The sequence below is a fragment of the Natrix helvetica genome, assembly GCF_964273705.1.
Source record: "Natrix helvetica genome assembly, chromosome: Z".
NCBI classification, from domain to species: Eukaryota; Metazoa; Chordata; class Lepidosauria; order Squamata; family Natricidae; genus Natrix; species Natrix helvetica.
In genome coordinates, this window is record NC_138554.1 from 54,786,985 (window position 1) to 54,810,582 (window position 23,598).

General features: G+C 43.7%; 1 protein-coding gene across 2 annotated transcripts in view; it reads right to left on the reverse strand.

The window, feature by feature from the left end:
* The window catches only part of USO1 (USO1 vesicle transport factor), an 86,151-nt gene that overhangs the window by 29,122 nt on the left and 33,431 nt on the right, over positions 1 to 23,598 (reverse strand). The window contains exons 7-14 of one of the 2 annotated variants that reach the window (XM_081971191.1): positions 22,625 to 22,680; positions 20,937 to 21,057; positions 20,653 to 20,831; positions 20,375 to 20,515; positions 19,140 to 19,228; positions 9,909 to 10,063; positions 7,883 to 8,094; positions 6,589 to 6,609 (exon numbers count right to left, since the gene is read on the reverse strand). In XM_081971191.1, the coding sequence (XP_081827317.1) occupies positions 6,589 to 6,609; positions 7,883 to 8,094; positions 9,909 to 10,063; positions 19,140 to 19,228; positions 20,375 to 20,515; positions 20,653 to 20,831; positions 20,937 to 21,057; positions 22,625 to 22,680 (974 nt within the window). The remainder of the gene's footprint in view (positions 1 to 6,588; positions 6,610 to 7,882; positions 8,095 to 9,908; positions 10,064 to 19,139; positions 19,229 to 20,374; positions 20,516 to 20,652; positions 20,832 to 20,936; positions 21,058 to 22,624; positions 22,681 to 23,598) is intronic. The other variant, XM_081971192.1, reaches the window with a different exon arrangement.

The window sequence follows — 23,598 nt, forward strand, 5'->3', positions numbered from 1 at the left end:
ATTTATTACTGCAACTATAAAGGGATTCAAGGTTTCACAGCCGTTTATAATATCTGGAGTGGATCTGACCAAAAAGGAATTTATGTCCCATCTTTCACTTAACACACACAAACCTTTGACCTCCAAGGTCCCTTCCAACCCAGATGTTGGAAGGCATCCATTCAGATGTGCAGCTGGCAAAGGGGGGGGGAGAATTGCATTTCGAACCTCTGGTATTTCAGATAGAGATTGAGCCGTTTCAAGTCTAAGATGGCTCGCCATCCTCCCGAGCTTTTGGGAACTAAGAAGAGGATAGAGTAAAAGCCTAGCCTTTCTTGTCCCTGAGGTACCCTTTCTATAGCATTGATGGAAATGAGATGTTCTATTTCGGAGTCCATCAGGCATCTTTTTGCCTGGCATCTTGGAAAGGGACACCTGATGAAGCGCCTCGGGGGAATAGCGAGAAGTTCCAGTGAGGCCCAGCCTCATGGTCTGAAGCGCCCACACGTCCTAGGTGGTTTCTGCCCATTGGAAGGCGAAAGATGTTAGGTGCCCGCCAATAGGCCCCACCTCGTGCGAGTCACCAGTACCTACGAAAAGACCGGTTATTGGTGCCACGAAAGGGCCGCCGATCTGTTGTTGCTGACCTTGTTGGTGACCCCTGTCTCTGGCACCGGAGTGGTCCTGAGCCCTGTCCTGTTGCTGGGTGAATGGCCTGGTGTAGTGAGGAACATATGGGGCAGCGCTGTACCCAGAGTCCCCGGCCCAAAAGGACTGCCTTCTATTATATGGTTGGTGTCTCCTGTCCATGCGTCTATTCGTCAAAGGAAGCACTTTACGCTTATTCCTAGTTTCAATAAAAATAGGGTCCAATGCAGGGCCAAAGAGAGGGCAGACCTTAAAAGGGTTTGCAGCTAGACGCCATTTGTAGCGTAGGTCTGCCTGCCAATGGTGGAGCCAGAGAAGGCGGCAGGATGCTACGTTAGATGCTACTGCAGGAGACACGAACTTGGCCGTGTTAAGTGTAGCATCTGAGGAAAATTCCAGCACTGCCACCAGTTTATTTACATCCTGGTGTAGACAGAGGTCATCGGGGGCAAGCCTAGCCTGCAGCTGCTATAACCAAACTAGCGAAGTCCTATTAAGGAAAGATGCTGCTGTGGCCACCCGTAATGCCCAGGCAGCCACGTGGTGCGTTTTGCGGATGACCAGTTCAGCCTTGTGATCCTCGGCTTTAAGACCCTCCGAAATTTCGGAAGGGATCAAGGCCGGGGAAGCCAAAGCCACTACAGGGAGATCCACAGTAGGGAACTGAAGAAGCTCATCCAATTCAGGCGTGGAAGCGTAGATCTTCCTATCACCATTACTAGGTGGGGGAACAGCAGTCGGTTGGGACCACTGTTTCTGAACAACATCCAGAAACAACTTTGGGAAGGGTATGACGTCTTGTTCATGCACCTGTTCCACGAAAAATCGGTCTGTGGAATCAAGGCCCACAGCAGTACTAGCTTGAGTGGTGGCACCTTCCATTTTGGTAGTTGCCTTAGCTTTATCTAAAAGCGATTTAAATGTCAGGCCGGAACAGGCCGGAGAAGGCCGGTGTGTCTTGCACCAGACCGTCGTCATCCAACAACTCCAGGGCAGCAACATCCTCCTCCTCACCCACAATAGAACCTTCGCTATAAGCTGAGGGTGGTGGTGAGGGAGGATCAGCCTGGGAAATAGTGAGGCCTCTAGCAAGGCTGGCAGAGGCAGGGCGCTGGGCCCTGCACTGCAATTCTGCACCCACCCCCTGGGAAATGGCTGCAGAAATCATGTTGTGAAGTTCAGGGGACAAGTTAAAGTCGGGCCCATCCTCGGGCCTGAGGCCTGCAGTCATGGGCCTGAAGGTGGCCGTGGGCTCTGAGCGCGGGGATGCTTGAATCATGGTCGGGCTGACCACAGGAAGGTCTGGGGTAGATTGGGTCCCTAAACCCCCTTCGTCCACACCTATTCCCGGGGTGTGGGAAGATCGGGGGACCATCCTTGGATCCCTGCTGGTGGAAGCGAGGGAGCAGGAGAATGGCGTTCAGTCACCAAGGTAGGAGGGGACCTATTAGTGGGCCCAGGAGCCTTGGCCGATAATAATAATAATAATAATAATAATTTTATTTGATTAGCCGCAACCCTCTCCCGAAGGACTCGGGGTGGCGTACAATCAAGCAGATAAAAATACACATAAGACAAACATATATACAAAAACAGAGACATATACATATGTGCATGGAGGAGGATGGACTTAAGTGAAAGACAGTTAAAAACACAATTTAAAATCCCCTAATAAAATTACCAAATTAAAAAACCCATCAGGAGCGTTACTAAGTTATGGTCGAGCCAGGCCAGCTATTTGGAAAAGGTGGGACTTGGCCTTATCTTTGCGCTTGGCAGCTCTAACTGGGGCTGCTCATGGTGCACGCGCCTTATGTCTAGAGACCCTAGTGGTGGACCTACCCACCCTGGTGCTGGGTCCAGCAGCCTCAGAATGCAGTGGGAAAGAGCTGGAAGTTCCATCACTGCCTCCGGTAATAGAATGATCGGCCATAGCAAGGTATGAAAGGAAACGGGAGAGAGTTGAAAGGCTTAAGCTCATGTCTGAAAACAGCTGCAAACCGCTGATCGAGCTGACTCCATGATGCCACACGGTGCTAAAGGAATGCCGGCGAACCGACCTCCACAGCACAATGGCCCTCTCTGTATTCCACCGCAGTTTGAGTGTGAAAGGAAAGCTCCGCCCCTTCCTGTTGTTTTTTGGCACGAGGCTACTAACGGCTCAAAATGGCTGGAGCTAGTAAACTATTTTGGCGCAAAATTCAAATTAGCTTCAAAAATGGACGCCGTTCTCTTCTATCCAGAAGGAAAGGCTCCGGTTGCCGAAAAGACATCGCTAACACACCCGGGACCGCGCAACAGCGGCAAGGCTCCGAAACGATAGGAAACGGCCATCCGATGCATGGTTGACCGCACCCGGAGAGAATGGCGTGCTGCCTCTCTCCGTGGCAACCAGAAAGGACGGGAGGCGGTACAAGCGGGTCGTTCACCCCCGTGCCGACTCAAGAGCAGCGAACCAACTCTCACCACAGCCACTGATCAGGATTGAGAGTGGCGAACCGACTCTCTTCTGATTTAAACCCGTTCAAACGCCCGATAAGCAATCCTCCTGGCGAATGTTCCTCTGTCCGCTAGAGCTGCAAGGAACCGCAAATTATTTAAATTCAAGCGCAAACAAATTCCGACAATCCACAATCAAACTGTGTTCCACGATAAATTGGTAGCAATTGGTAGAAGAATCTGAGTCCAATGAGTAAATTTTGTCTATTATCCTAGAGGAAATTTTTTGTGTGTCTCAGGCTGGACTGAGTTAAGAAACTGAACTGTCACGGTCAGAGGAGGCATGGTCAACAATTACATAACTCAGTCTCTAGGCTAATGGACAAAGTTAAGCCATGCTTGCTTGGATTCCCCAAGCAGCGCACAGGAGAATAATATGATTTTAAAAAGGAAGATTATGAACTAAAGATGGATAGGGAACTGAATTACAAATATTCAGTATACCCTTATTATCTATTGCTACACTCTGTGTGTAGCTGCACAAAATTTAGTTACATTATACGCACTAGCAGGCTGTCTATCTCAAAATAAAAAGATGAGAAGGAATTCATCTGGTTACCAGAAAAATTTATTTAAAAGGAATAAGTTTATTATGTAGATCCAGGGATGGTTTTCACTTACCTTCCCTATCAGTTTGCAAATGTGCATGCACAGACATGCACTCACTTTGCTCGCAAGCGCCCTGTCCACACATGCACTCAGCCTTCTGTGAATGTGCTTTGCGCAAAAAATCCCTAAATAGTACGAAATAGAGCCAGAGAGGGTGGGCGAACCTACCCACAATTTCCGCTACCAGTTCGGGCAAACCAGTCTGAACTGGTAGAATATCAACTCTGTGTAGATCCATACAGAATTTATGGTACAACAAGAAAACTGTGTCAAGAGTAAGATTGGATGCAATTCACTTAACAACCATCTTCCTTAGCAATTGAAATTTTGGCCCAATCCTGGTCATAAGTTGAAGACTTGTACGTGAGGGCAAGTATGACATTATTTCCCTTACTGAAACTTGGTGGGATGAGACCAATTCTGGAATGTACAGGTAGGGAGATTCAAATTGTTCAAAAGAAATAGTAGATTAAAAGAAGAAGTGGAGTTGCATCATTTAAAAGAAATAAGCATACCAATATAGATTTTTTTTAAAGGATGAAAACCTTCTTGAATGCATTTGGGTTAATATAAAAGTAAAAAAGGAATGATATTGCCATATCTGTACCACAGGGCACCCAATCAATCAGAGGAAATAAACTTTTTGCTAATGTGCAGAAAGCACACTATAATAGTAATGGGGAATTTTAACTACCCCAACATCTATGGGAAGACAAACGCTGCACCAAGTGGAAGATCAAACAGGTTCCTGACAAATATAGGAGACAACTTTGTCATCCAAAAGGCAGAGGCAGACACTAGAGGTCAGCTATACTGGACTTAATATTTAGTAACAGAGATGAAATGACAGAAGGGATTTACGTTGCAGGGGAAAGTAAACATGTCATGTTGGAATTTAACATAACCCAGGCACAAGCAAAGTCATACTAATGTGTTAGACTTTAGATTTTAACAAACCTAGAAAGCTTAAGAAGGATTCCATGGATGAACATTTCAAAGGAAAGACAACTCAAGAACCTCTGAAAATGAGAGTATAAAAGCCCAGTCTATCTCCGAGAAAGAAAAATAAAAGACCCCAGATGAAACCAGCATAGTTGCATGAGGAACTCTTTGATGAACTGAAAGACAAAAAGGAGAAGTCAGAAAAGCTAAAGTTCAGAACAAAATTAGTTTGGTGTGTGTGTGTTTATGTGTGTGTAAAAGCAAGGAAAATGTCAAGGAAATAATAAGTCACATTGGGAGAAGATCACAAGTTGGCAATGGACTTCAGGGAGAAATTGCAATTGCTAATTTATTCTTTGTATGCCTTTCCATAAAAGGAAAAAAATAATCCAAGCTAACAATAATAGTACCATAAAAGGCAGATAAAATATATATCCCCTATAGATATATATCTTTCCCGATAAGTTTAAATCACCAGGACCAGATGGATTACATCTCAGGGTTCTGAAGAAGCTGGCAGATATGATCTTGGAACTACTGAACCATAACTTTAAAAAATCCAGGAGCACCAAGGAACTAGCTGAAGACTGGAAAAAAGCTGATGTGTTGATCTTCAAAAAAGAGAAAAAAATGAACCCAGGAAATTTCAGACCAATCAGCATGACATCAATACCTGAGAAGATTCTGGGAAAGTTAATTAAGCAATATATCTGCAAACATCCAGAAACAAGCAAAGTTGTTACCAGAAGCCAACATGCGTTTGTCAAAAACTGATGATGTCAGATAAACCTTACTGTATTCTTTGACAAAGTGACCACGTTACTGGACTAGAAAATTGCTGTGACTATAATATAGTTGCAGTTCAGTAAGATATCTGACAACACAGACCACAACCCTATTGCTGAGTAAGATAGAAAAATGTAGGATAGATAGAATCTCCACTAAATGAATTTGTAACAGGTTTTTCAATCACACACAATTTGTAGTCCTTAATGGAACAACATCTATTTGGTGGGAAGTACTCTTCAAAATCTTCCTAAAGAATTTAGATAAAGGGGTAGAAGAGGAACTCATCAAATCTGCAGAGAACACCAAATTGAAGGGAATGGCCTTAGCATAGCTTTTAGAACATTGGCTCAGGATCCAGAAAAATCTTGACGGATTTCAACAGTAGATTCTATCCAACAAAACTATTTCTATCTGGTTTTGATATTTTAAAAAATCAGTCTTTTTACTTTAAATAGCTGATAGGTCACCCAGCTGGTTTTCATGATTAAGATAGGACATGAACTCATGGCCTCTTGCTTTCTAGCCTGGCACTTTAACCACTAGATCAAACTGTCTTTCTGTTCTTCTGTTCCATTTATAACTTAAGCAAAAAACTTTACAAAATGTAAAAGCATTCAATATATACATTTTATTCTGCATGGTCAGCAGAAAATACTAATCAAGGAGAGTGAATCACTTAATAAAACAAAATTTAATCTGAAAATAATTTAATTAAAAGTAGGATGAATACTAGTATTATGAATATATGGTTTGGAAACACCTCAAATTTTTTATCTTCTATCTGGTTATGAAAAGAAAGTGCTCATTAAATTTTGTAGAAAACAAATACTGAATTTACAGTAAAAGAAGACAAAAGAAGTCAAACTACATTTAGTACCCACTTGTTGTGCAAGGACTTCTGGAGAAAGGAAAAGCACCCATAACAACCATGTTTCCCTTATCAGTCACCAAAACACCGTGAGATAGACAGTTTGTTACTAGAAATAACACCAAGCAACAGGCACAAACTGTAAGTACAAAAAAACCACCCTCAAACAGTTAATTCATAAAACAAAGCAAAGCTGAGATAGCAGATAGACCCTGCTACAATGAAAAGAACGCCTTGAATTCATCAATACATACCCGTCTGTCGATCTTATCACCCTGTGAACCATACATTAAATATTACAAGGGAATGCTGCAGGATATAAAAATCACTACAATACTGTACAGAGGTAAGTTGTTTTCAATTTTCATTAATCTGAACAATTCTGCGACTATTTATAAGGATGACATAGAAGTGTACACATTTTTTTAAAAAAAACTAAATACCAATATCAGTTCCTTTTCAGAACAAATATTTTTGAATGAGATGAAAAATTAATACTGAAATGTGTTGTTATGTATAGTTTAACATCAGCCAAATGATGTTTGCTTGGTTTATAGGGATTTTACTTCATTTAAATATATATTTGTATTCAAATCTGTTTGCATACAAACAGTGGAATGAGATTCATAACAATTTTCCATGACGCTCTGAAGGGGGAAAATGTTATTTACTGTATTAAAAATATGCAAGAAAAATCATTTTTCTCCATCCTAAATGTATACACAAATGTTTGAAGCATACACATGTTCTACAAACGAATAACAAAAGGATTGAAAATCAATGTAAAGACCATTTACATTGGTATTTTGTAATATTTTGCATTATTGATAAATTCATAAGAAGGTAAGTCCACATATGGTCTGAATAAGTGGCGAAGGTTTTTTGTACACATTCGTTTCTTGGTTTCATACATTCAAGGTTCAAATATTTACCACTGCTCTGTGAAAAAAACAAATGCACATGCTATTTTTGCCTTACTATTCAGTCCCTTACTTCAGTTTTTACTTCCTTCAGGGATGTACCATATATATCAAACAGATTACACATGCATTTCTGATTCTTTACAGTCTGATTCTTTACAATATACTTTCCCTTTTCTTATGGAGTTCAAAGCATAACAAAAACTCCTCCAATATTTTCTCTCTGTAGTTCTATGAAATAGATTGGATTGACAGAACTTCCATAGCTGAGGAGATTTAAACCTGGATCTCCTTGGTCCAAATTCAGTGCAATCACAGCACACTATTTTTCCATATATTTCCATATATGCTAGGCACAGACATTACTTACATCCCAGCAAACAACTAGTTCTGATAATTCCAATCATTGGTTCTGTCTCCATATGCTTATTAGAATTAGCACAAATTAATGGAAAACACTATATATTAAAAGCAATAGTTTGTGCTAAGATCATTTAATAGTGTTTTATGGTTTACTAAATGTAATAATCAAGATATTTTATAACAACTCTCTTTTTAACAAATGTTTCTTTATGTGCACTTCTAAAAGGGTTCAGAGGTATGCAAGTTATAGGTTCATGTGCTGTACCTGAGACAGAATGTTAGTGCACTGCTGAAGTAAGGACACTGGAGGATTTCCAATACTAGTAGCTAGCTGTACCCGTAGCAGCTGTTCTTTTAGAGTGGCATTTTCTTGCAAAGCATGGGCCAATGCCACAGCCGCACACCAATTGGAAACAGAATCTGTAGAAAAGAGTCCTCCACAAAGAAGTTGGCCAGCTGAGACAGAATTTCCAGTAGCTGTAAAATAAGCAGTCAATTTATTGACAGGACTATTTCAGACATGTTCACCTATATAAAGCTTTTGAAAATACCTGGGAGATATCTAATGCAGGAATGTTTTGACCTTGATAGGGGGCTTCAAAGAGTATAGCCAATTGAAATAGTAAGAAAAAAAATATGTGGGCCAATTTTGAGCAGCTATGCAGAGTTATATGCAGGAATTGTTGGTCTGCTATCAGGGGGATTTTGTACTTAAACTGAAATATTCAAAAGTAGAAGATTAGAAGATTTCTAATGTTTAGACCAATGTTTAATAAACTATGGAAAACTTAACTTATATAATAACATGTACTGAAGGATATGCTGACCTTAAAGATGTATATATATAATGTGTGGCATCCATGTAAGAATTCCTCAGGACATTAAGAATACCCAGAGCAAATAGTAGATCCAGCCCCCCACTCAAGCAGGAAAGCCCATATACGTGATGGCAAATCTATGGGACACGTGCTGGAAGATCATCTTCCTGGTGCACATATGCACACTGGGCAGCTGTTCTGGTAAGGTTCGCCAACACTGGCCTATACTATTTTGGACAAATGGCTGTTCTTTTTAAAAACGTCCGGTAACAGAGCATTCACAACTTCTGGAGACAAGCTATTCTATTGGTTTAATCCCCTCACCATTAGGAAATGTCTCCTTAGTTCTGGTTGCTTCTCTCCTTGGTTAGTTTCTATCCATTTTTTCTTATCTTGTCTTCTGGTGGTTTGCAAGATAGTTCCCTCGTCTTTGTAGGAGTCCTTCAAATATTGGAACACTGCTATCATGTCCCCTCTAGTCCTTCATTTCACCATACTAGACCTCCACAATGCCTGCAACCATTCTTTGTATGTTTTAGCCTCCAGACCCCTAAATATTTTTGTTGATCTTTTTTGCACTCTTTCCAAAGTCTCCACCTCTTTCTATAATGTGGTGACCAGAATTGGATGCAATTTTCCAAATGTGGTCTTACTAAGGCTTTGTTAAGTGGTACTGGAACTTCATGTGATCTTGAATCTATCGCTCTAAATGCACCCTAGGATTGCACTGGTTTTTTTGGCTGCATACTGTTGGCTCAAATATGCACCAAAGACAAATTCTTTGTGCGTCCAATCACACCTGGCCAATAAAGAATTCTATTTCTATTCTATTTCTATTCTACTTCTATTCAGTGATTGTCCTCTAGGACTCCAAGATACCTCTCATAGTTATTGGTAATTAATTACCTATATAATTGGTTTTTCGTGCCTAAGTATAAAACCTTACTTTTATCTAAGTTGAATTTCATTTTGTTAGATAGAGCCCATTATCAGTAAATGTGATATTATGTATCATTATTGTATTTGTTAATGATCTCTTATTATGAGTTTTTTTTTCAGCACAGCAGGTAATAGAAAAAAACCCAAAGAAAGTTGCTAGGAGAGTCTAATGCTGCTTATTGATACTTTATTTTGTTAAAATATCATTGTCATTTCTGGAATCAAAAAGGGATTAAGTGAAATGGGCTTCACATTAAGAAAATAAACTATTCTACAACATTAAAGCAACAGGAGGATTTTCAAACACCTTACAGAAGCATTCAATAATATTTCTATTATGCCATTTCATGTGTTATTACAATAGTGCCACGTTTGTTTCTGGAGCAGCTGTAAATGAACAGAAGTGGAAAACTGTACAATTACCACTTATAAGGATAAGCCTCCTGAAAGTAAGTGGAATTTTCCTCCCTCCCCACAATCATGTAATTTTGCACTTAAAGTTAGAAGTAGGAATTTAACTTTCCAATACCGTACCATCAATGGTTGAAGGTAGAAGAGTTGATACAATTTCTCCTTGCCCTTTTTGGTTTTTGTATAAGAAACACTGGAAGCAATAAAGGACAGCACAGCGCAGGACAAATGGTTGTCTCTCATTTACCATTGACATAAGAAGCACAACAATTGCAGGCCTGTGATTGAAAGAAGAGTCTTTTTTACTTTAGGTCTGTATGCTTCCATAAGAATGTGATTCATATGTACATAAAATTGATATACTAATAGGTAAAAGAAAATATATTAATTAACCCAAGTTGTCAGAAAACATATGACTCATTTTTGTTTTTCTAGTTCTTCCAAGTAATTACTTCATCTTACACATATTTTTTTAATGTGGCTCTTCTTCCCAGGACAGCAATTTACAAAAATTATTTACACATAGAAGTCCGAATTCAACGTTTGAGGTCTCCAAAAAGGATAAGGAAGATGGCTGAGGGACAACTAGAAGTAATTATAACTCAGTATTACTTTTAGATCTGAACTTTCCTTTAACTGCTCAAAAAGAAAATAATAAAGTACTTTCTTTCTGACATTACGAAACAAATGATTTGCAATTCATAAACCTCTGATAAAAACCATATTTGAGTATATGAAACAACTCTCAATACCACATTACTATTAGTGTACTACTAGTTTCCTTGATGAAACAGATTATTTGGACCATTTACAGTCAGGATTCAGGGCTGGATATGAACAGAAATGGCATTGTGTGGCATGGGAGTAGCTTGTTCATCCTTGCTCTACTTGATCTACCAGCAGCCTTTGATACCACTGATGATGATATCTTTCTGAAATGGCTTTGGGGGGTTGCAAGGGCGGGGATCTGTGTTGTCCTTGTTCACTTCCTTCATTTAGGTCACTCTCAGTCGTTGTTGATAGGAAGCAAGAGGTCCAGCCTCACCCTCTGCTTTGCAGGGTCCAACAGAGCTTGGCACTTTCTCCACTTCTGTTTAACATATACATTAAGTCACTGGATGAGATTATCCATCAACATGGGCTGAAGATCAATATGCTGATGATCCTCGAATTACTTCTGATACAGTATGTATATTGCAGCCCATGGTGAGTTAAAACATATTGTGGCCTCTATCTCGCAGTGCCTGGAGGCCTATTGGGCTTGATGGGGACAATGGACTGAAACCGTGGTAAGACAGAATGGTTCTGGGTTTGGGGTTCTTCAATTCATGGGAAATTGCCATCTCTGACCTTGGATGGGGTTGCCCTGCCCCAAACAGACCCTGTGTTTGGAGTTTCCCTGAACTCATGATTCCTGCTTGAAGAACAAGTACCGTGTTTCCCCGAAAATACGACAGGGTCTTGTATTTTTTTGACCCACGAAATATGGCCTTGGGCTTATTAAAGAGGAGGGCTTATTATTTTTGGATTGCCGGGCGGCTGCTCCCGTTCGCGTGAAGGGCATCTCCGCTGCTGGCGCCGTCCGCCGTTTGGGTTTTTTTTTTCAAAGCACGGAGGATGGATGCCGCTCTGGAAGTACGCTCTATGGTTGTACGATCTGCAGCCCACAACCATAGAGCGTATTTCCAGAGCAGCATCCATTCTCCGTGCTTTGAAAAAAAAACCCAAGCGGCGGACGGCGCCAGCAGCGGAGATACCCTTTGCGTGAGCGGGGAACGGAAAAGCCGCTGCGCAACTCCCCTCTCCAGCCGTGCAGAGCCCCATTCACTCACCTAGGGGCATTCCGAAGGCACCGAGTCGCGGGAGGCGGAGGATGGCGAACAAGCGCTCGCGTTGCTTGGTGCCTTCCGGGTACTGCTAGGTCAGTCAGCGGCGCTATACCCAGCTGCAAAGAGGGGTTGCCGGGCGGCTGCTCGCAAGCTTAGTCACCTCATGGCTGCTGCGTTGCTGCTGCGACAGCGCAACACAGCCATTCGACCCTAAGGCTATGCCCGGCTCTTCGGGAACCCGCTCGCAAGAGAGCAGCTGCCCAGCAACCCCCCTTCTTCAGCTGGGCACAGCTCCGCTGACCAACCTAGCGGTACCCCGAAAGCACTAAGCAACGCAAGCGCCTTTGCCCCCACCTCATTCCTGTGGCTTGGTGCCTTCGGGATACGGCTAGGTCGGCGAGCGGTGCTCTGCCAGGCCGGAGGGGGGGATTGTCCAGAGGGCTTATTTTCGGGGGTGGGCTTATATTTTTGCCCATGCAAAAAATGTGGCAAGGCTTTAGTTTCAGGACAGGTTGTATTTTCAGGGAAACACGGTAGCAGTCATGGTCAGTAGGGCCTTTGTGCAACTATGGCTCAGGAATTTTGGCAGTTGAAGTCCACACGTCATAAAAGGACCTTAGTTGCCCACCCATGATCTAGTGACACCAAGAAAGGCCTTCTCTGTGGTAGCCCCTGCCCTGTGGAACATCATCACTACAGAAATAAGACCCTCATTTTGCAAACTCTTGAAAAAGGATCTCAGAGTGATATGGAGTCCATCAAGTAATTGATCTGATTGTTGTGGCCAGGGGAAAGGTGTTATTAGTTTTGTATTGAGGCTTTATAGCTATAAATTGCCCTGTATCATTGTTTGTTTGTTTGTTTGTTTGTTTGGATTTATATGCCGCCCTTCTCCAAAAGGACTCAGGGCGGTGTACAACATTAAAACTGACTCTGGTTATTAAATAAACAAGTTATTCCAACAGAGGGTTGTTTGATTACAACGGTCGTGGGGAGGGGGGGATGCGAGGACAAGAGAAGATCACAAGGTCGGTTGGGAGACCGTGGCTGCTGGCTACGCCCGGTCGTTTGTACCAACCCCCACAACCTAGGTGGCCAGGAACTACAGAGCCGGAGCCTGCGGCTGATGCTTTGCAATGCAAGGTCCGTAACCAACAAGGCCCCCCTCATTAATGAGTTGATCTCTGAGAGGGAGCTGGACCTTGCAGGGATAACGGAGACCTGGTTGAGCCACAAGGGTGGTTTACCCCTCGTGGAAATGTGCCCACCAGGTTTCCGTGCATTCCATCAGCCTCGGGCCCTGGGTAAGGGTGGTGGGGTGGCGGTAGTTATACGGGAAGGTCTAGAGCCGAGGGAGTTCACTGTTCCTCAGATATCCGGGTGTGAGTCCCTTGGTGTGAAATGGGGCCCAGGGAGGCAGTTGGGTTTGCTGATTGTATACTTGGCTCCTCGCTATACATCAGCGGCCCTGCCCGAGCTCCTCGAGCTGATCTCGGAGACGGCGGTTGAGATCCCCAAGCTTGTGGTTATGGGGGATTTCAACCTGCCGTCGACGGGAGCAGCATCTGAGGTGGCTCGGGAGTTCATGGCTTCCATGACAGCCATGGGCCTGACCCAATTAATTCAGGGCCCCACACACGAAGGCGGCCACACACTGGACCTTGTTTTTGTATCTGAGCAGTGGACGAGTGATCTGGGTATAGGGGACTTAGTTGTTACACCCCTGTCATGGTCAGATCACTCATGTCTCCGGCTGGACTTCCCTGGCGCTACCCCCCACCGCGAGGAGGCGGGACCAGACGGTCCAAGCTGGTACCGCCCCAAGCACCTGATGGAGCCGGATAGGTTCCAGACGGAGCTTGGGCCATTACCTGTAGCCCTGACCCGCGCTCGGTCGGAGGACCTAGCGGCCGCCTGGAATAGGGCGGCGGCTGGGGCCTTGGACCGGGTTGCGCCTTTGCGACCTCTCCTGCGGCAGCGACCCATCCGGGCTCCTTGGTATACCGAGGAGCTGAGGGTGATGAAGCGCCATAGGAGACGTCTAGAGAGCAGGTGGAGGTCCTCACGCTCCGAATCTGATCGAACACAGGTAAGAGCCTATTTACGGACCTACCTTGTGGTATTAAGGGCGGCCAAACGTAGATATTGCGCCGCTCTTATTGCGTCCGCGGATAACCGCCCTGCCGCCCTGTTTAGGGTGACCCGCTCCCTCTTGTCACAGAGGACGCAGGGGGCACCCTTGCAGGGCAGAGCAGAGGAGTTTGGGGAATATCTGCAGGACAAAGTCGCTCAGATCCGGAGCGGATGGGCCCCCTCAGTGGACCAGACGGGCCGCCAACAGCGAGTCTTGTGAGACCATCCTGGGAGGAGTTTGATTCTGTTGCTTCCGAGGATTTGGACAGGTTGCGTGGACGGCTGCGACCCACCACATGTTTAATGGACCCGTGTCCCTCCTGGTTGGTACTGGCATCTTGGGAGGTGACCCGAGGCTGGCTTCTGGGCCTGGTGAATGCCTCATTGGGTGAGGGATCCTTACCAACCGCCTTGAAGGAGGCGGTGGTGAGGCCCTTACTTAAGAGGCCTTCGCTTGACCCAACGGAGCTAGCTAATTACCGTCCAGTCTCCAACCTTCCCTTTCTAGCGAAGGTTGTCGAGAATGTGGTGGCGCAGCAGTTTCCACGACACCTTGACGAATCCGATTATTTAGACTCACGCCAGTCCGGCTTCCGACCCGGGCACAGCACGGAGACAGCCTTGGTCGCGTTGGTCGATGATCTCTGGAGGGCCAGAGATAGAGGTTGTTCCTCTATCCTGGTCCTATTAGACCTCTCGGCGGCTTTTGATACCATCGACCATGGTATCCTATTGCGCCGGTTGGAGGGGATAGGAGTCGGAGGTACCGTTCTGCGGTGGTTCGGCTCCTACCTCTCCGACCGGAAGCAATGTGTGTTGACAGGGGGGCAGAGGTCGACCCCGAGGCCACTCACTTGTGGAGTGCCACAGGGGTCGGTCCTCTCGCCTCTCCTGTTCAACACATATGTGAAGCCGCTGGGTGAGATCATCCGTGGTTTTGGGGTTGAGTATCACCTCTACGCTGATGATACTCAGCTGTATATTTCAACCCCAAACCACCCCAACGAGGCTGTCGAAGTGATGTCCCGGTGTTTGGAAGCCGTCGGGGTCTGGATGGGGGACAACAGACTTAAACTCAACCCCTCCAAGACTGAGTGGCTGTGGCTACCGGCACCTCGGTTCAGCCAGCTGATTCCATCGCTGGCCATAGGGGGCGAACAATTGCCCCCTGTGGAACGGGCGCGCAATTTGGGCGTCCTCCTTGATGCCCGGCTGTCAATGGATGACCATGTGGCAGCCGTGGCAAGGGGGGCGTTCCACCAGGTTCGCCTGGTGCGCCAATTGCGCCCACTACTGGACTGGGATGCCCTACGCACGGTCACTCATGCGCTGGTGACGTCCCGCCTGGATTACTGCAACGCTCTCTACATGGGGCTGCCCTTGGGACGCGCCCGGAGACTGCAGTTAGTTCAGAACGCAGCCGCGCGGGCTGTGATGGGGAGTACGAGGTACTCCCACGTAACACCTCTCCTGCGCGAGCTGCACTGGCTACCTGTGGTTTTTTGGGTGCGTTTCAAGGTGCTGATTACCATCTTTAAAGCGCTCCATGGCACGGGACCTAGTTACTTGCGGGATCGCATCCTCCCACATACATCCCTGCGGCCAATTCGCTCACACAGAGAGGGACTTCTCCTGGTGCCGTCCACTAGGCAATGCCAACGGGCGACACCAAGGAGTAGGGCCTTCTCTGTGATGGGCCCAACCCTCTGGAATGACCTCCCCCCCGACATTAGAACCACTACTGACCTCCGCTCCTTCCGGCAAAAATTGAAGACTCACCTGTTCCGATTAGCAGGCCTGGCATAATTACAACTGTCCCTCCTGGCAAATGTACTATTAACTGGTTATTTTAGGGGTATTGTTTTTAATTTATTGTGTGTGTTTTAGGGGTTTAAAAACTTATATTTATATATACTGGCTTTGTACAGTTCTTTTAATTCCATTTTAACCTCCTCCATTCCAACTGTACATATTCAACTTTTTATTGTATTTTGATATATTTTGCATGGACTGTACACCGCCCCGAGTCCCTTTTGGGAGAGGGGGCGGTCTAGAAGCACGGTAAAATAAATAAATAAAATAAATAATAAAAAACAGGGCGGCGTACAACATTAAAAAACACACATCCCAAAAGTTAAAAAAAAATTAAATCCATATCCAAAAAAACAAACCGAATTTAAAAGACAATACATTTAAAATAAGTTAAAATTAACAGGCCAGGTCGGCTTGCTGGAAAAGCAAACTTTTTAGGGCGCGTCGGAAGGACGGAAGGTCAGGGATTATGCGAAGCTCCGGGGGCAGCTCATTCCAGAGGGAAGGCGCTCCCACAGAGAAGGCTCTCCCCCTGGGGGTCACCAGCCAACACTGTCTGGCCGACGGCACCCTGAGGAGGCCAAATCTGTGGGATCGTACTGGACGGTGGGAGACTACTGGTGGCAGAAGGTGGTCTCGCAGGGACCCTGGGCTTAAGCCATGGAGTGCCTTAAAGGTCATAATTAATACCTTGAATCGCACCCGGAAAACAACCGGCAACCAGTGCAGGCCGCCTAAAAGGGGTGTAACATGGGAGCACCTAGGTACCCCCATGACAACCCGCGCGGCTGCATTCTGGACCAGCTGAAGCCTCCCGGTGCTCTTCAAGGACAGCCCCATGTAGAGAGCACTGCAGTAGTCCAGGCGAGAAAGGACGAGGGCATGAGTGACTGTGCCCAGAGCATCCCGATCCAGGAAGGGGCGCAACTGGCGTACCAGGCGAACCTGGTAAAAGGCCCCCCCTGGTCACGGCCGTCAGGTGTTCTTCTAAACTAAGCCACATATCCAGGAGGACTCCCAGATTGCGAGCCTTCTCTGAGGGGGCTAAAATTTCTCCCCCTATCGTCAAAGATGGAACAAGGTGTACAAATCGGGATGACGGAAACCACAGCCACTCAGTCTTGGAGGGATTGAGCTTGAGCCTGTTCCTCCCCATCCAGATCCGCACAGCCTCCAGGCATCGGGACATCACGTTGAGGACATCGTTTGGGTGGTTTGGGGTAGAGATGAAAAGTTGGGTATCATCAGCATATTGATGATACCGTACCCCAAAACCACGGATGATCTCGCCCAGCGGTTTCATGTATATGTTGAACAGGAGGGGTGAGAGAACCGACCCCTGGGGCACCCCACAAGTGATGCGCCTGGGAGTCGATCTCTGCCCCCCAGTCAACACAAACTGCAACCGATCCGACAGGTAGGAGGAGAAGTCCCAACTACCCGAGTCGTCGCAGTAGGATACCATGGTCGATGGTATTGAAAGCTGCCGAAAGGTCTAATAGGACCAGGACAGAGGAACAGCCCCTGTCCCGGGCCCGCCAGAGATCATCCATCAACGCAACCAATGCCGTCTCCGTGCTGTACCCGGGCCTGAAACCCGACTGAAACGGATCCAAGTAGACAGCTTCATCCAGGTACTGGGGAAGCTGACGTGCTACCACACTCTCGACAACCTTTGCTACAAAGCGAAGGTTGGAGACCGGACAATAGTTGGCTAAAGAAGCTGGGTCCAGAGAAGGTTCTTGAGGAGGGGCCTCACCACCGCCTCCTTCAAGGCGGTGGGAAATAACCCCTCTCTCAATGAAGCGTTGGCAATTGCCTGGAGCCAGCCTTGTGTCACCTCCGGGAAGCCGAAACTAACCAAGAGGGACATGGGTCCAGCACACAAGTGGCCGCACTGCGTCTCCCCATAATCCTGTCCATGCCTTCGGGGGTCACAGGGTCAAACCCATCCCAGATTGTCTCCTCCAGATTCATCTCCGTTGGCTCGCCCGAATCTACCCAGTCAGAGTCCAAGCCTGTCCGGATCCGATTTTATCCTGCAGATACTGAACGAATTCTTCAGCCCTACCCTGCAAGGGGTCTTCCCCAGTTCCTTGGTTAAGTAAGGAGCGGGTCACCCTAAACAGGGCGGCTGGGCGGTTATATGCGGATGTGATAAGAGCGGAAAAATATTGCCGTTTTGCCGCTTCTATCGCCACTATGTAGGATTTAATATGAATTCTTACTAGTGTTCGATCAGATTCGGACCTGCTGGCCCTCCAGCCACTCTCTAGGCATCTTTTCCGGCGTTTCATCTCCCGGAGCTCCTCGGTAAACCAGGGAGCCATCCAGGATCGACACCGGGTCAGAGGCCACAAAGGCACAACACGATCCAAGGCCCCAGCGGCAGCCCTATTCCAGGCCTCCACTAGGGCTTCTGTCGAGTTGTGAGCAAGGGATTCAGGAAAAGTCCCAAGCTCCATCAGGAACCTTTCGGGGTCCATCAGGTGCCTGGGGCGGAACCATCTAGTTGGTTCTGCCTCCCTGCGGCGAGGGGTAGCGGTATGGAAGTCAAGCCTGATGAGGAAATGATCAGACCATGACAAGGGTTGAATAGAAATATCCCCTAAATCTAGATCATTCATTCACTGCCCAGAGACAAAAATCAGGTCGAGCGTGTGTCCCCCATTATGGGTGGGGTCTTGAATTAACTGAGTTAGGTCCATAGCTGTCATGGAAGCCATGAACTCCCGAGCTGACTCGGATGTTTCGCCAATGGAAGGCAGATTGAAATCCCCCAGGACCATGAGCCTGGGGAAATCAACCGCCAATCTAGCTAATACATCCAGCAGCTCTGGTGGGGCCGATGAAACATAGCAGGGAGACAGGTATGTAACAAAAAGGCCCACCTGAGCTCCAAGGCCCCACTTCACAAAGAGGGACTCACACCCGCCTATCTGAGGCACAGTGACCTCCTGAGGTCTGAGACTTTCCCTGATAACCACTGCCAGCCCCCCGCTCCTGCCCTGGGCTCTCGGCTGGTGAAACGCCTGGACCCTGGTGGGCATAGTTCGCTAAGGGGCACACACCCCTCATGGCCCAATCAGGTCTCCGTAATGCACGCCAGGTCCGCTCTACCCTCTTGTATGAGGTTGTAAATGAGGGGAGCCTTATGTACCACAGACCTGGCGTTAAGCGACACCAGCCGGAGACCAAGGCGATGAGGGTCGGAACGCGCGATCGCTCTTAAACAGCAAACCCGCGTCCTCCGAACATCATTAGGCCCTCGGCCCCCACCATATCTGCCTCTCCTACAAACAGTAGAGATGGTGAATCCACCAATGGAACGGCTTAGCGTCTCTCCCGGAATCCCAACCCTTCCTAGCCCTCCCAACCCACGCGAGTGAATTGCGTGGCTATATAAAATTTCTTAATAAATAAATACATAAATCATGAAAACTCGGAATATCTTCAATATCAAATCCCATTTCTTATAATTAAATATTAACATTTCACATTTTTGTATTCGATTTACACCTAAATGTGTATCCTTCCATAAACATTGATTATTACACAAATTACATTTTCTTCAACATACCTTGGAGGATTTGAAGGTGCATTTACTGAAGCAAAGTAATCTTGATTCATTTGAGATCCTCGAATTACTTCTGATACAGTGTTAATGGTCTAGAAAATAAGAATTAAAGAACACAAAGAAATCAAACCTAATAGCTACAATGTCAGAATCAGGAAGTGAATAATGAATTTATATTGAGTTTGTATCTTTGATTTATGCTGCATTATGCAAAATGCCCACTGTATTTATATTTATTTATGAAAATACAATCAAGTATTTTCAATTTTGATTCTCTGTATATATTCTATAAGTGAAAGTAACATGATTGCTGAACAGATTTAAGATTGGACAATATTTTATTACTTGTTACTCCATGCAATCAGAAAAATATGGAATTATTGAAAGTTCAGCAATTTTTGTGCATGTAGCTTTTACATTGAATGAGTTGATTTATATGTAATCATGTGATGTCATACTCTAAAAGACAACTTTTCATGCTATCCTACAAAATCTGAAAAACAATGAACTGAATGACATCAGTCCAATTCATTTGCAAATGATGTAAAACACCATAAAATATTCTAAAATGATATTATTCCCTAATAACATTGTTAAAATGAAGGTTATCTTTATAGAAGTAAAAGAAGACCTGAACTGTTTGTTAAGTTTTCAATAATCTAAAATTAGTTAAATTTACATTTGAAACGATGAAATTGAATCAAGCACAGGTAGTCCTCAATAGTGACCATAGGCCATTTAGTGACCATTTGAATTTACAACAGCACTGAAAAAAATGACTCATGACTATTTTTCACATTTACAACCATTATAGCAATTCCATGATCATGTGATGAAAATGTAGATGCTTGGCAAGCAGTTTGTATTTATGATGGTCGCAGTGTCTCAGAGTCATGTCATCATTTTTGCAACCTTCTGACAAGCAAAATCAATGGGGAAGCCAGATTCACTTAACAACTGTGTTACTCATTTAACCACTGCTGTGATTCACTTCACAATTGTGGCAAGAAAGTTGTAAAATGGGGCAAAATTCACTTAACAACTCCCTCACTTAGCATCAGAAACTTTGGGCTCAATTGAGGTCATATGTTGAGGACTATCTGTAATTAGGTGTCAATATTTTAAAGTTCTACAGAAACTTTAAAAACTTCAGTATTTTAGAAAAGGCTATGATAGTTTCCTCTTGTTATCTGATGATTATCTTATCTTGCAACAGTTACTATTCTCTAATATTTTACCTCTGTAAGAATATCAGCAGGAACTCCAGTTGCCATCAGAATTGTACAAAGCTGTTGTAATAACCCACAATGAAACATGGTTTTTTGACAACTGGTCGTGGCACCAGGAGGATTTGTAGGAGACACCAGCACACGTACCAGCTGTAAAAAAAAGCAAACAATGATTTAAGTGTGTTGAAAGTATCCAAAGCATCATTTTTAAATAACTTCAAAGATAATTATATTCCATTTGACATTAGTACAAAATTAAATGTTACTTTATATGGATAAGAAATTACCTGCAGCATCAAATGCAAATTGGTTACTTTCTGTGCAGACCAACCAGCATTATCATCACCAACTTCAAACCATGGTTTCATACGCTGAATATAAGAACCTTCTTTGAAAAAATTCTGATTTGAATTGTTATTTTTCAACAAATTTTGTAGCAACAGAAGACAGTCCTCCACTACTATGCCTGCAAAATAGAGTGGTTAACAGACATTAATTTAATAGCTCTTATAAATCTGAACTATCTGAACTCATAAACTATGGAATGAAAATGAAGATTTCAGGAACATACCTCCATCACTATTACCCTCATCTGTTATGATATCTAACAATCTTTCAAATGCATTTTCAAAAGCAACTATTTTCTGGATTGCTGCATTACTTTTTGTTAACTGCTGAAGTAACAAAACACCCTGGAGGAGAAAAGGGGGGGGGGAGGCAAAATGTTCACTGCAGTTAAAAACAAAAGACAACAACCACCAATTGCAGACAAGAACTAGTATAAGTATATATTTCATAAAATCACTTAAAAGTTTATGAGAATCAATCGAATAAGAACCTTTCTCTCATATAATTTCATCTTCTGTTGCTCCAATTTCCTTTAACAAAAACAGAGAATGAAGGGGAAATAAGTAGTTTTGTAAAGCACTCCATCATGCAGCTTCTTCAAATGAGCCAGAACTTCTTTCTTACCTATATTTTAGGGTTTTTAATGCCACATTATGGAGTAAAAATAGTAGAATTGTATTGTTTTAAGTTAATTGTTTGAATAGCAAGGATAAACTGTTACACATTGTGGGCACCTAGTTTTTTTTAATTTACAGTGCCATCTCTTCTTCTATAGTTATATTTTGGAATTCTCTCTCAAATTATTAAATAAATAAATATGAACTTGCAAATGGGAAGTTTTGGTTCCTGGCTCTTTCTTTTTTTGAACTTTCCAAAGAATAAAGACATGATTCATACATGATAAAGCAGCATGTCTCTAACTTATCTTAAGAGATAAATTACCGTATTTTTCAGAGTATAAGACACACCGGAGTATAAGACGCACCAAAGTTTTGAAGAGGCAAATTAAAAAACAAGTTTTTATACCCTACAAATCTCCCAAAAATGGGATTCCCCCCCAAAAAAGGACATGAAAATCCCTTAGGAGACTTGTAGAGTGTTCGGGGGGGGGGGGGGCAAAAACGAGCCAAAACGGGCCGTTTTTCGCAAAAAGGAGCCCAGGGTTGTTTTGGCAAAAAGGGGCATTAGGAAACTTATAGAGTGCTCCTGGGGGCTGGTGGGGGGGGCAAAATTGAGCAAAAAAATTTCTGCCCTCCCCAGCCCCCAGGAGCTCTGAAAGCCTCCTACAAGCTATGCACGGCCATTTTGGTGAAGGGGGTGGGGTTTTGGGAGGCAAAAAAATGCTGCATTCAGTCTAAGATGCACCCCGATTTTCAGCCTCTTTTTTGAGGGAAAAAGATATGTCTTATACTCCAAAAATATGGTAATATCTATCTACACACTTGTTAAAAATGCTTGAAAAATAAGAAAAGAAGATTTTGTTCTAACTATGCAAAATGCATGTCTAATAATTTATATAAGAACAGCAATCACAACATGTAAATTAGTAAGAAAATATAAGATTTAGGGATGTGAAGTGCAAGGAAATAGTTATAAGCAAAGAAACTGTCATTTCAGATTAATAATTTTCTGTGCAAAACAACCAGAAGAAACTTGTTTATCAATTTACAATAAATCTGTCAATCTCTTTATGATTTTCAGCATGAGGTTAATTAAATATAAATATATTTTCTTCAAACACAGTCTATAATATTCTGCAATAATGACATTGACGTATACCTTATGTACTTATCATCTACTATATCATATTTTCAGTGAAATATAAATGCTAAAAAAACACTGGGCTAGTTTTACAATTGAGAAAAGAATGACATTAATAAAATGTTGCATGAATGTAAAATATTTACTCACATCATTTCTTATGACCTCTCTAGAATCTGCTAGTAGATCCATTAACCTTGAGACTCCTAGAAAAAAATGATAGATTTGAGTTTAATGGAGAATTATCTATTTTAATCAGCCATGGACATTCAAGGTCTCAAGCAAAGTCTTATCTAGTGTGGCCAGTAGTGATTCTACTTATTTGAAATATCAAGGTCTGAATATATGAATTTCTACATTCATGTCATATGAGACAACATTAAAGTATAATCCCCTCGCCTCCCCATATTCTTTTCTTGACAAATTAAGAAACTTTTTAATGGCTTGTTAGCATTCAGAGAATAAAAAATAGCAGTCTATGTGTTTCTTGCACCACTGTAATCTACCTAAATATTCTGACTAGAAATACTACTACCAGAAATATGGAAAATTATGCTCAACTTTTAAATCATGTGAAGTTAGAGAGTACAATTAATCTTATCAATGGAATGGCAAGCAAGAAACATATTTTAATAATGTACAGCAATGAATTAATTATACTTTCTCATAGACAAGAACAGGTTGTCCAGAGTGCAGCAGTAAAATCCATTTTAGATTATTACAATACACTACATACATACCACTGAACATCTAATCCTTCCATCCATCATCTTAATTATCAGAGATTCTTTAGGCAGCCACTAAGAATAATAATTCAATTGCCATATTCTGTAATAAACTAAATTTAGTTGAGCAGCTATTGCACAATCCTTAGTTCTGAAACAGATAGACAGGTCCTGGGCCCTAATCAAAGGGTTGTCCCAGAGGTGCTTTTTCCAAAAGGCACCTAGACTTTATTTTTTCTTTTGAAAATGTTTTGCTTCTCATCCGAGAAGCTTCTGCACTTCTAACTAATGGGTGGAGAATGGAATGATTTATATTCTTTGCAGTCACCTATTAGCATTTTGAGGGTTAGTTACCACTCTGAGAGTCCTTGGGCCATTTGGGTGGTTACCTGTAGTCAC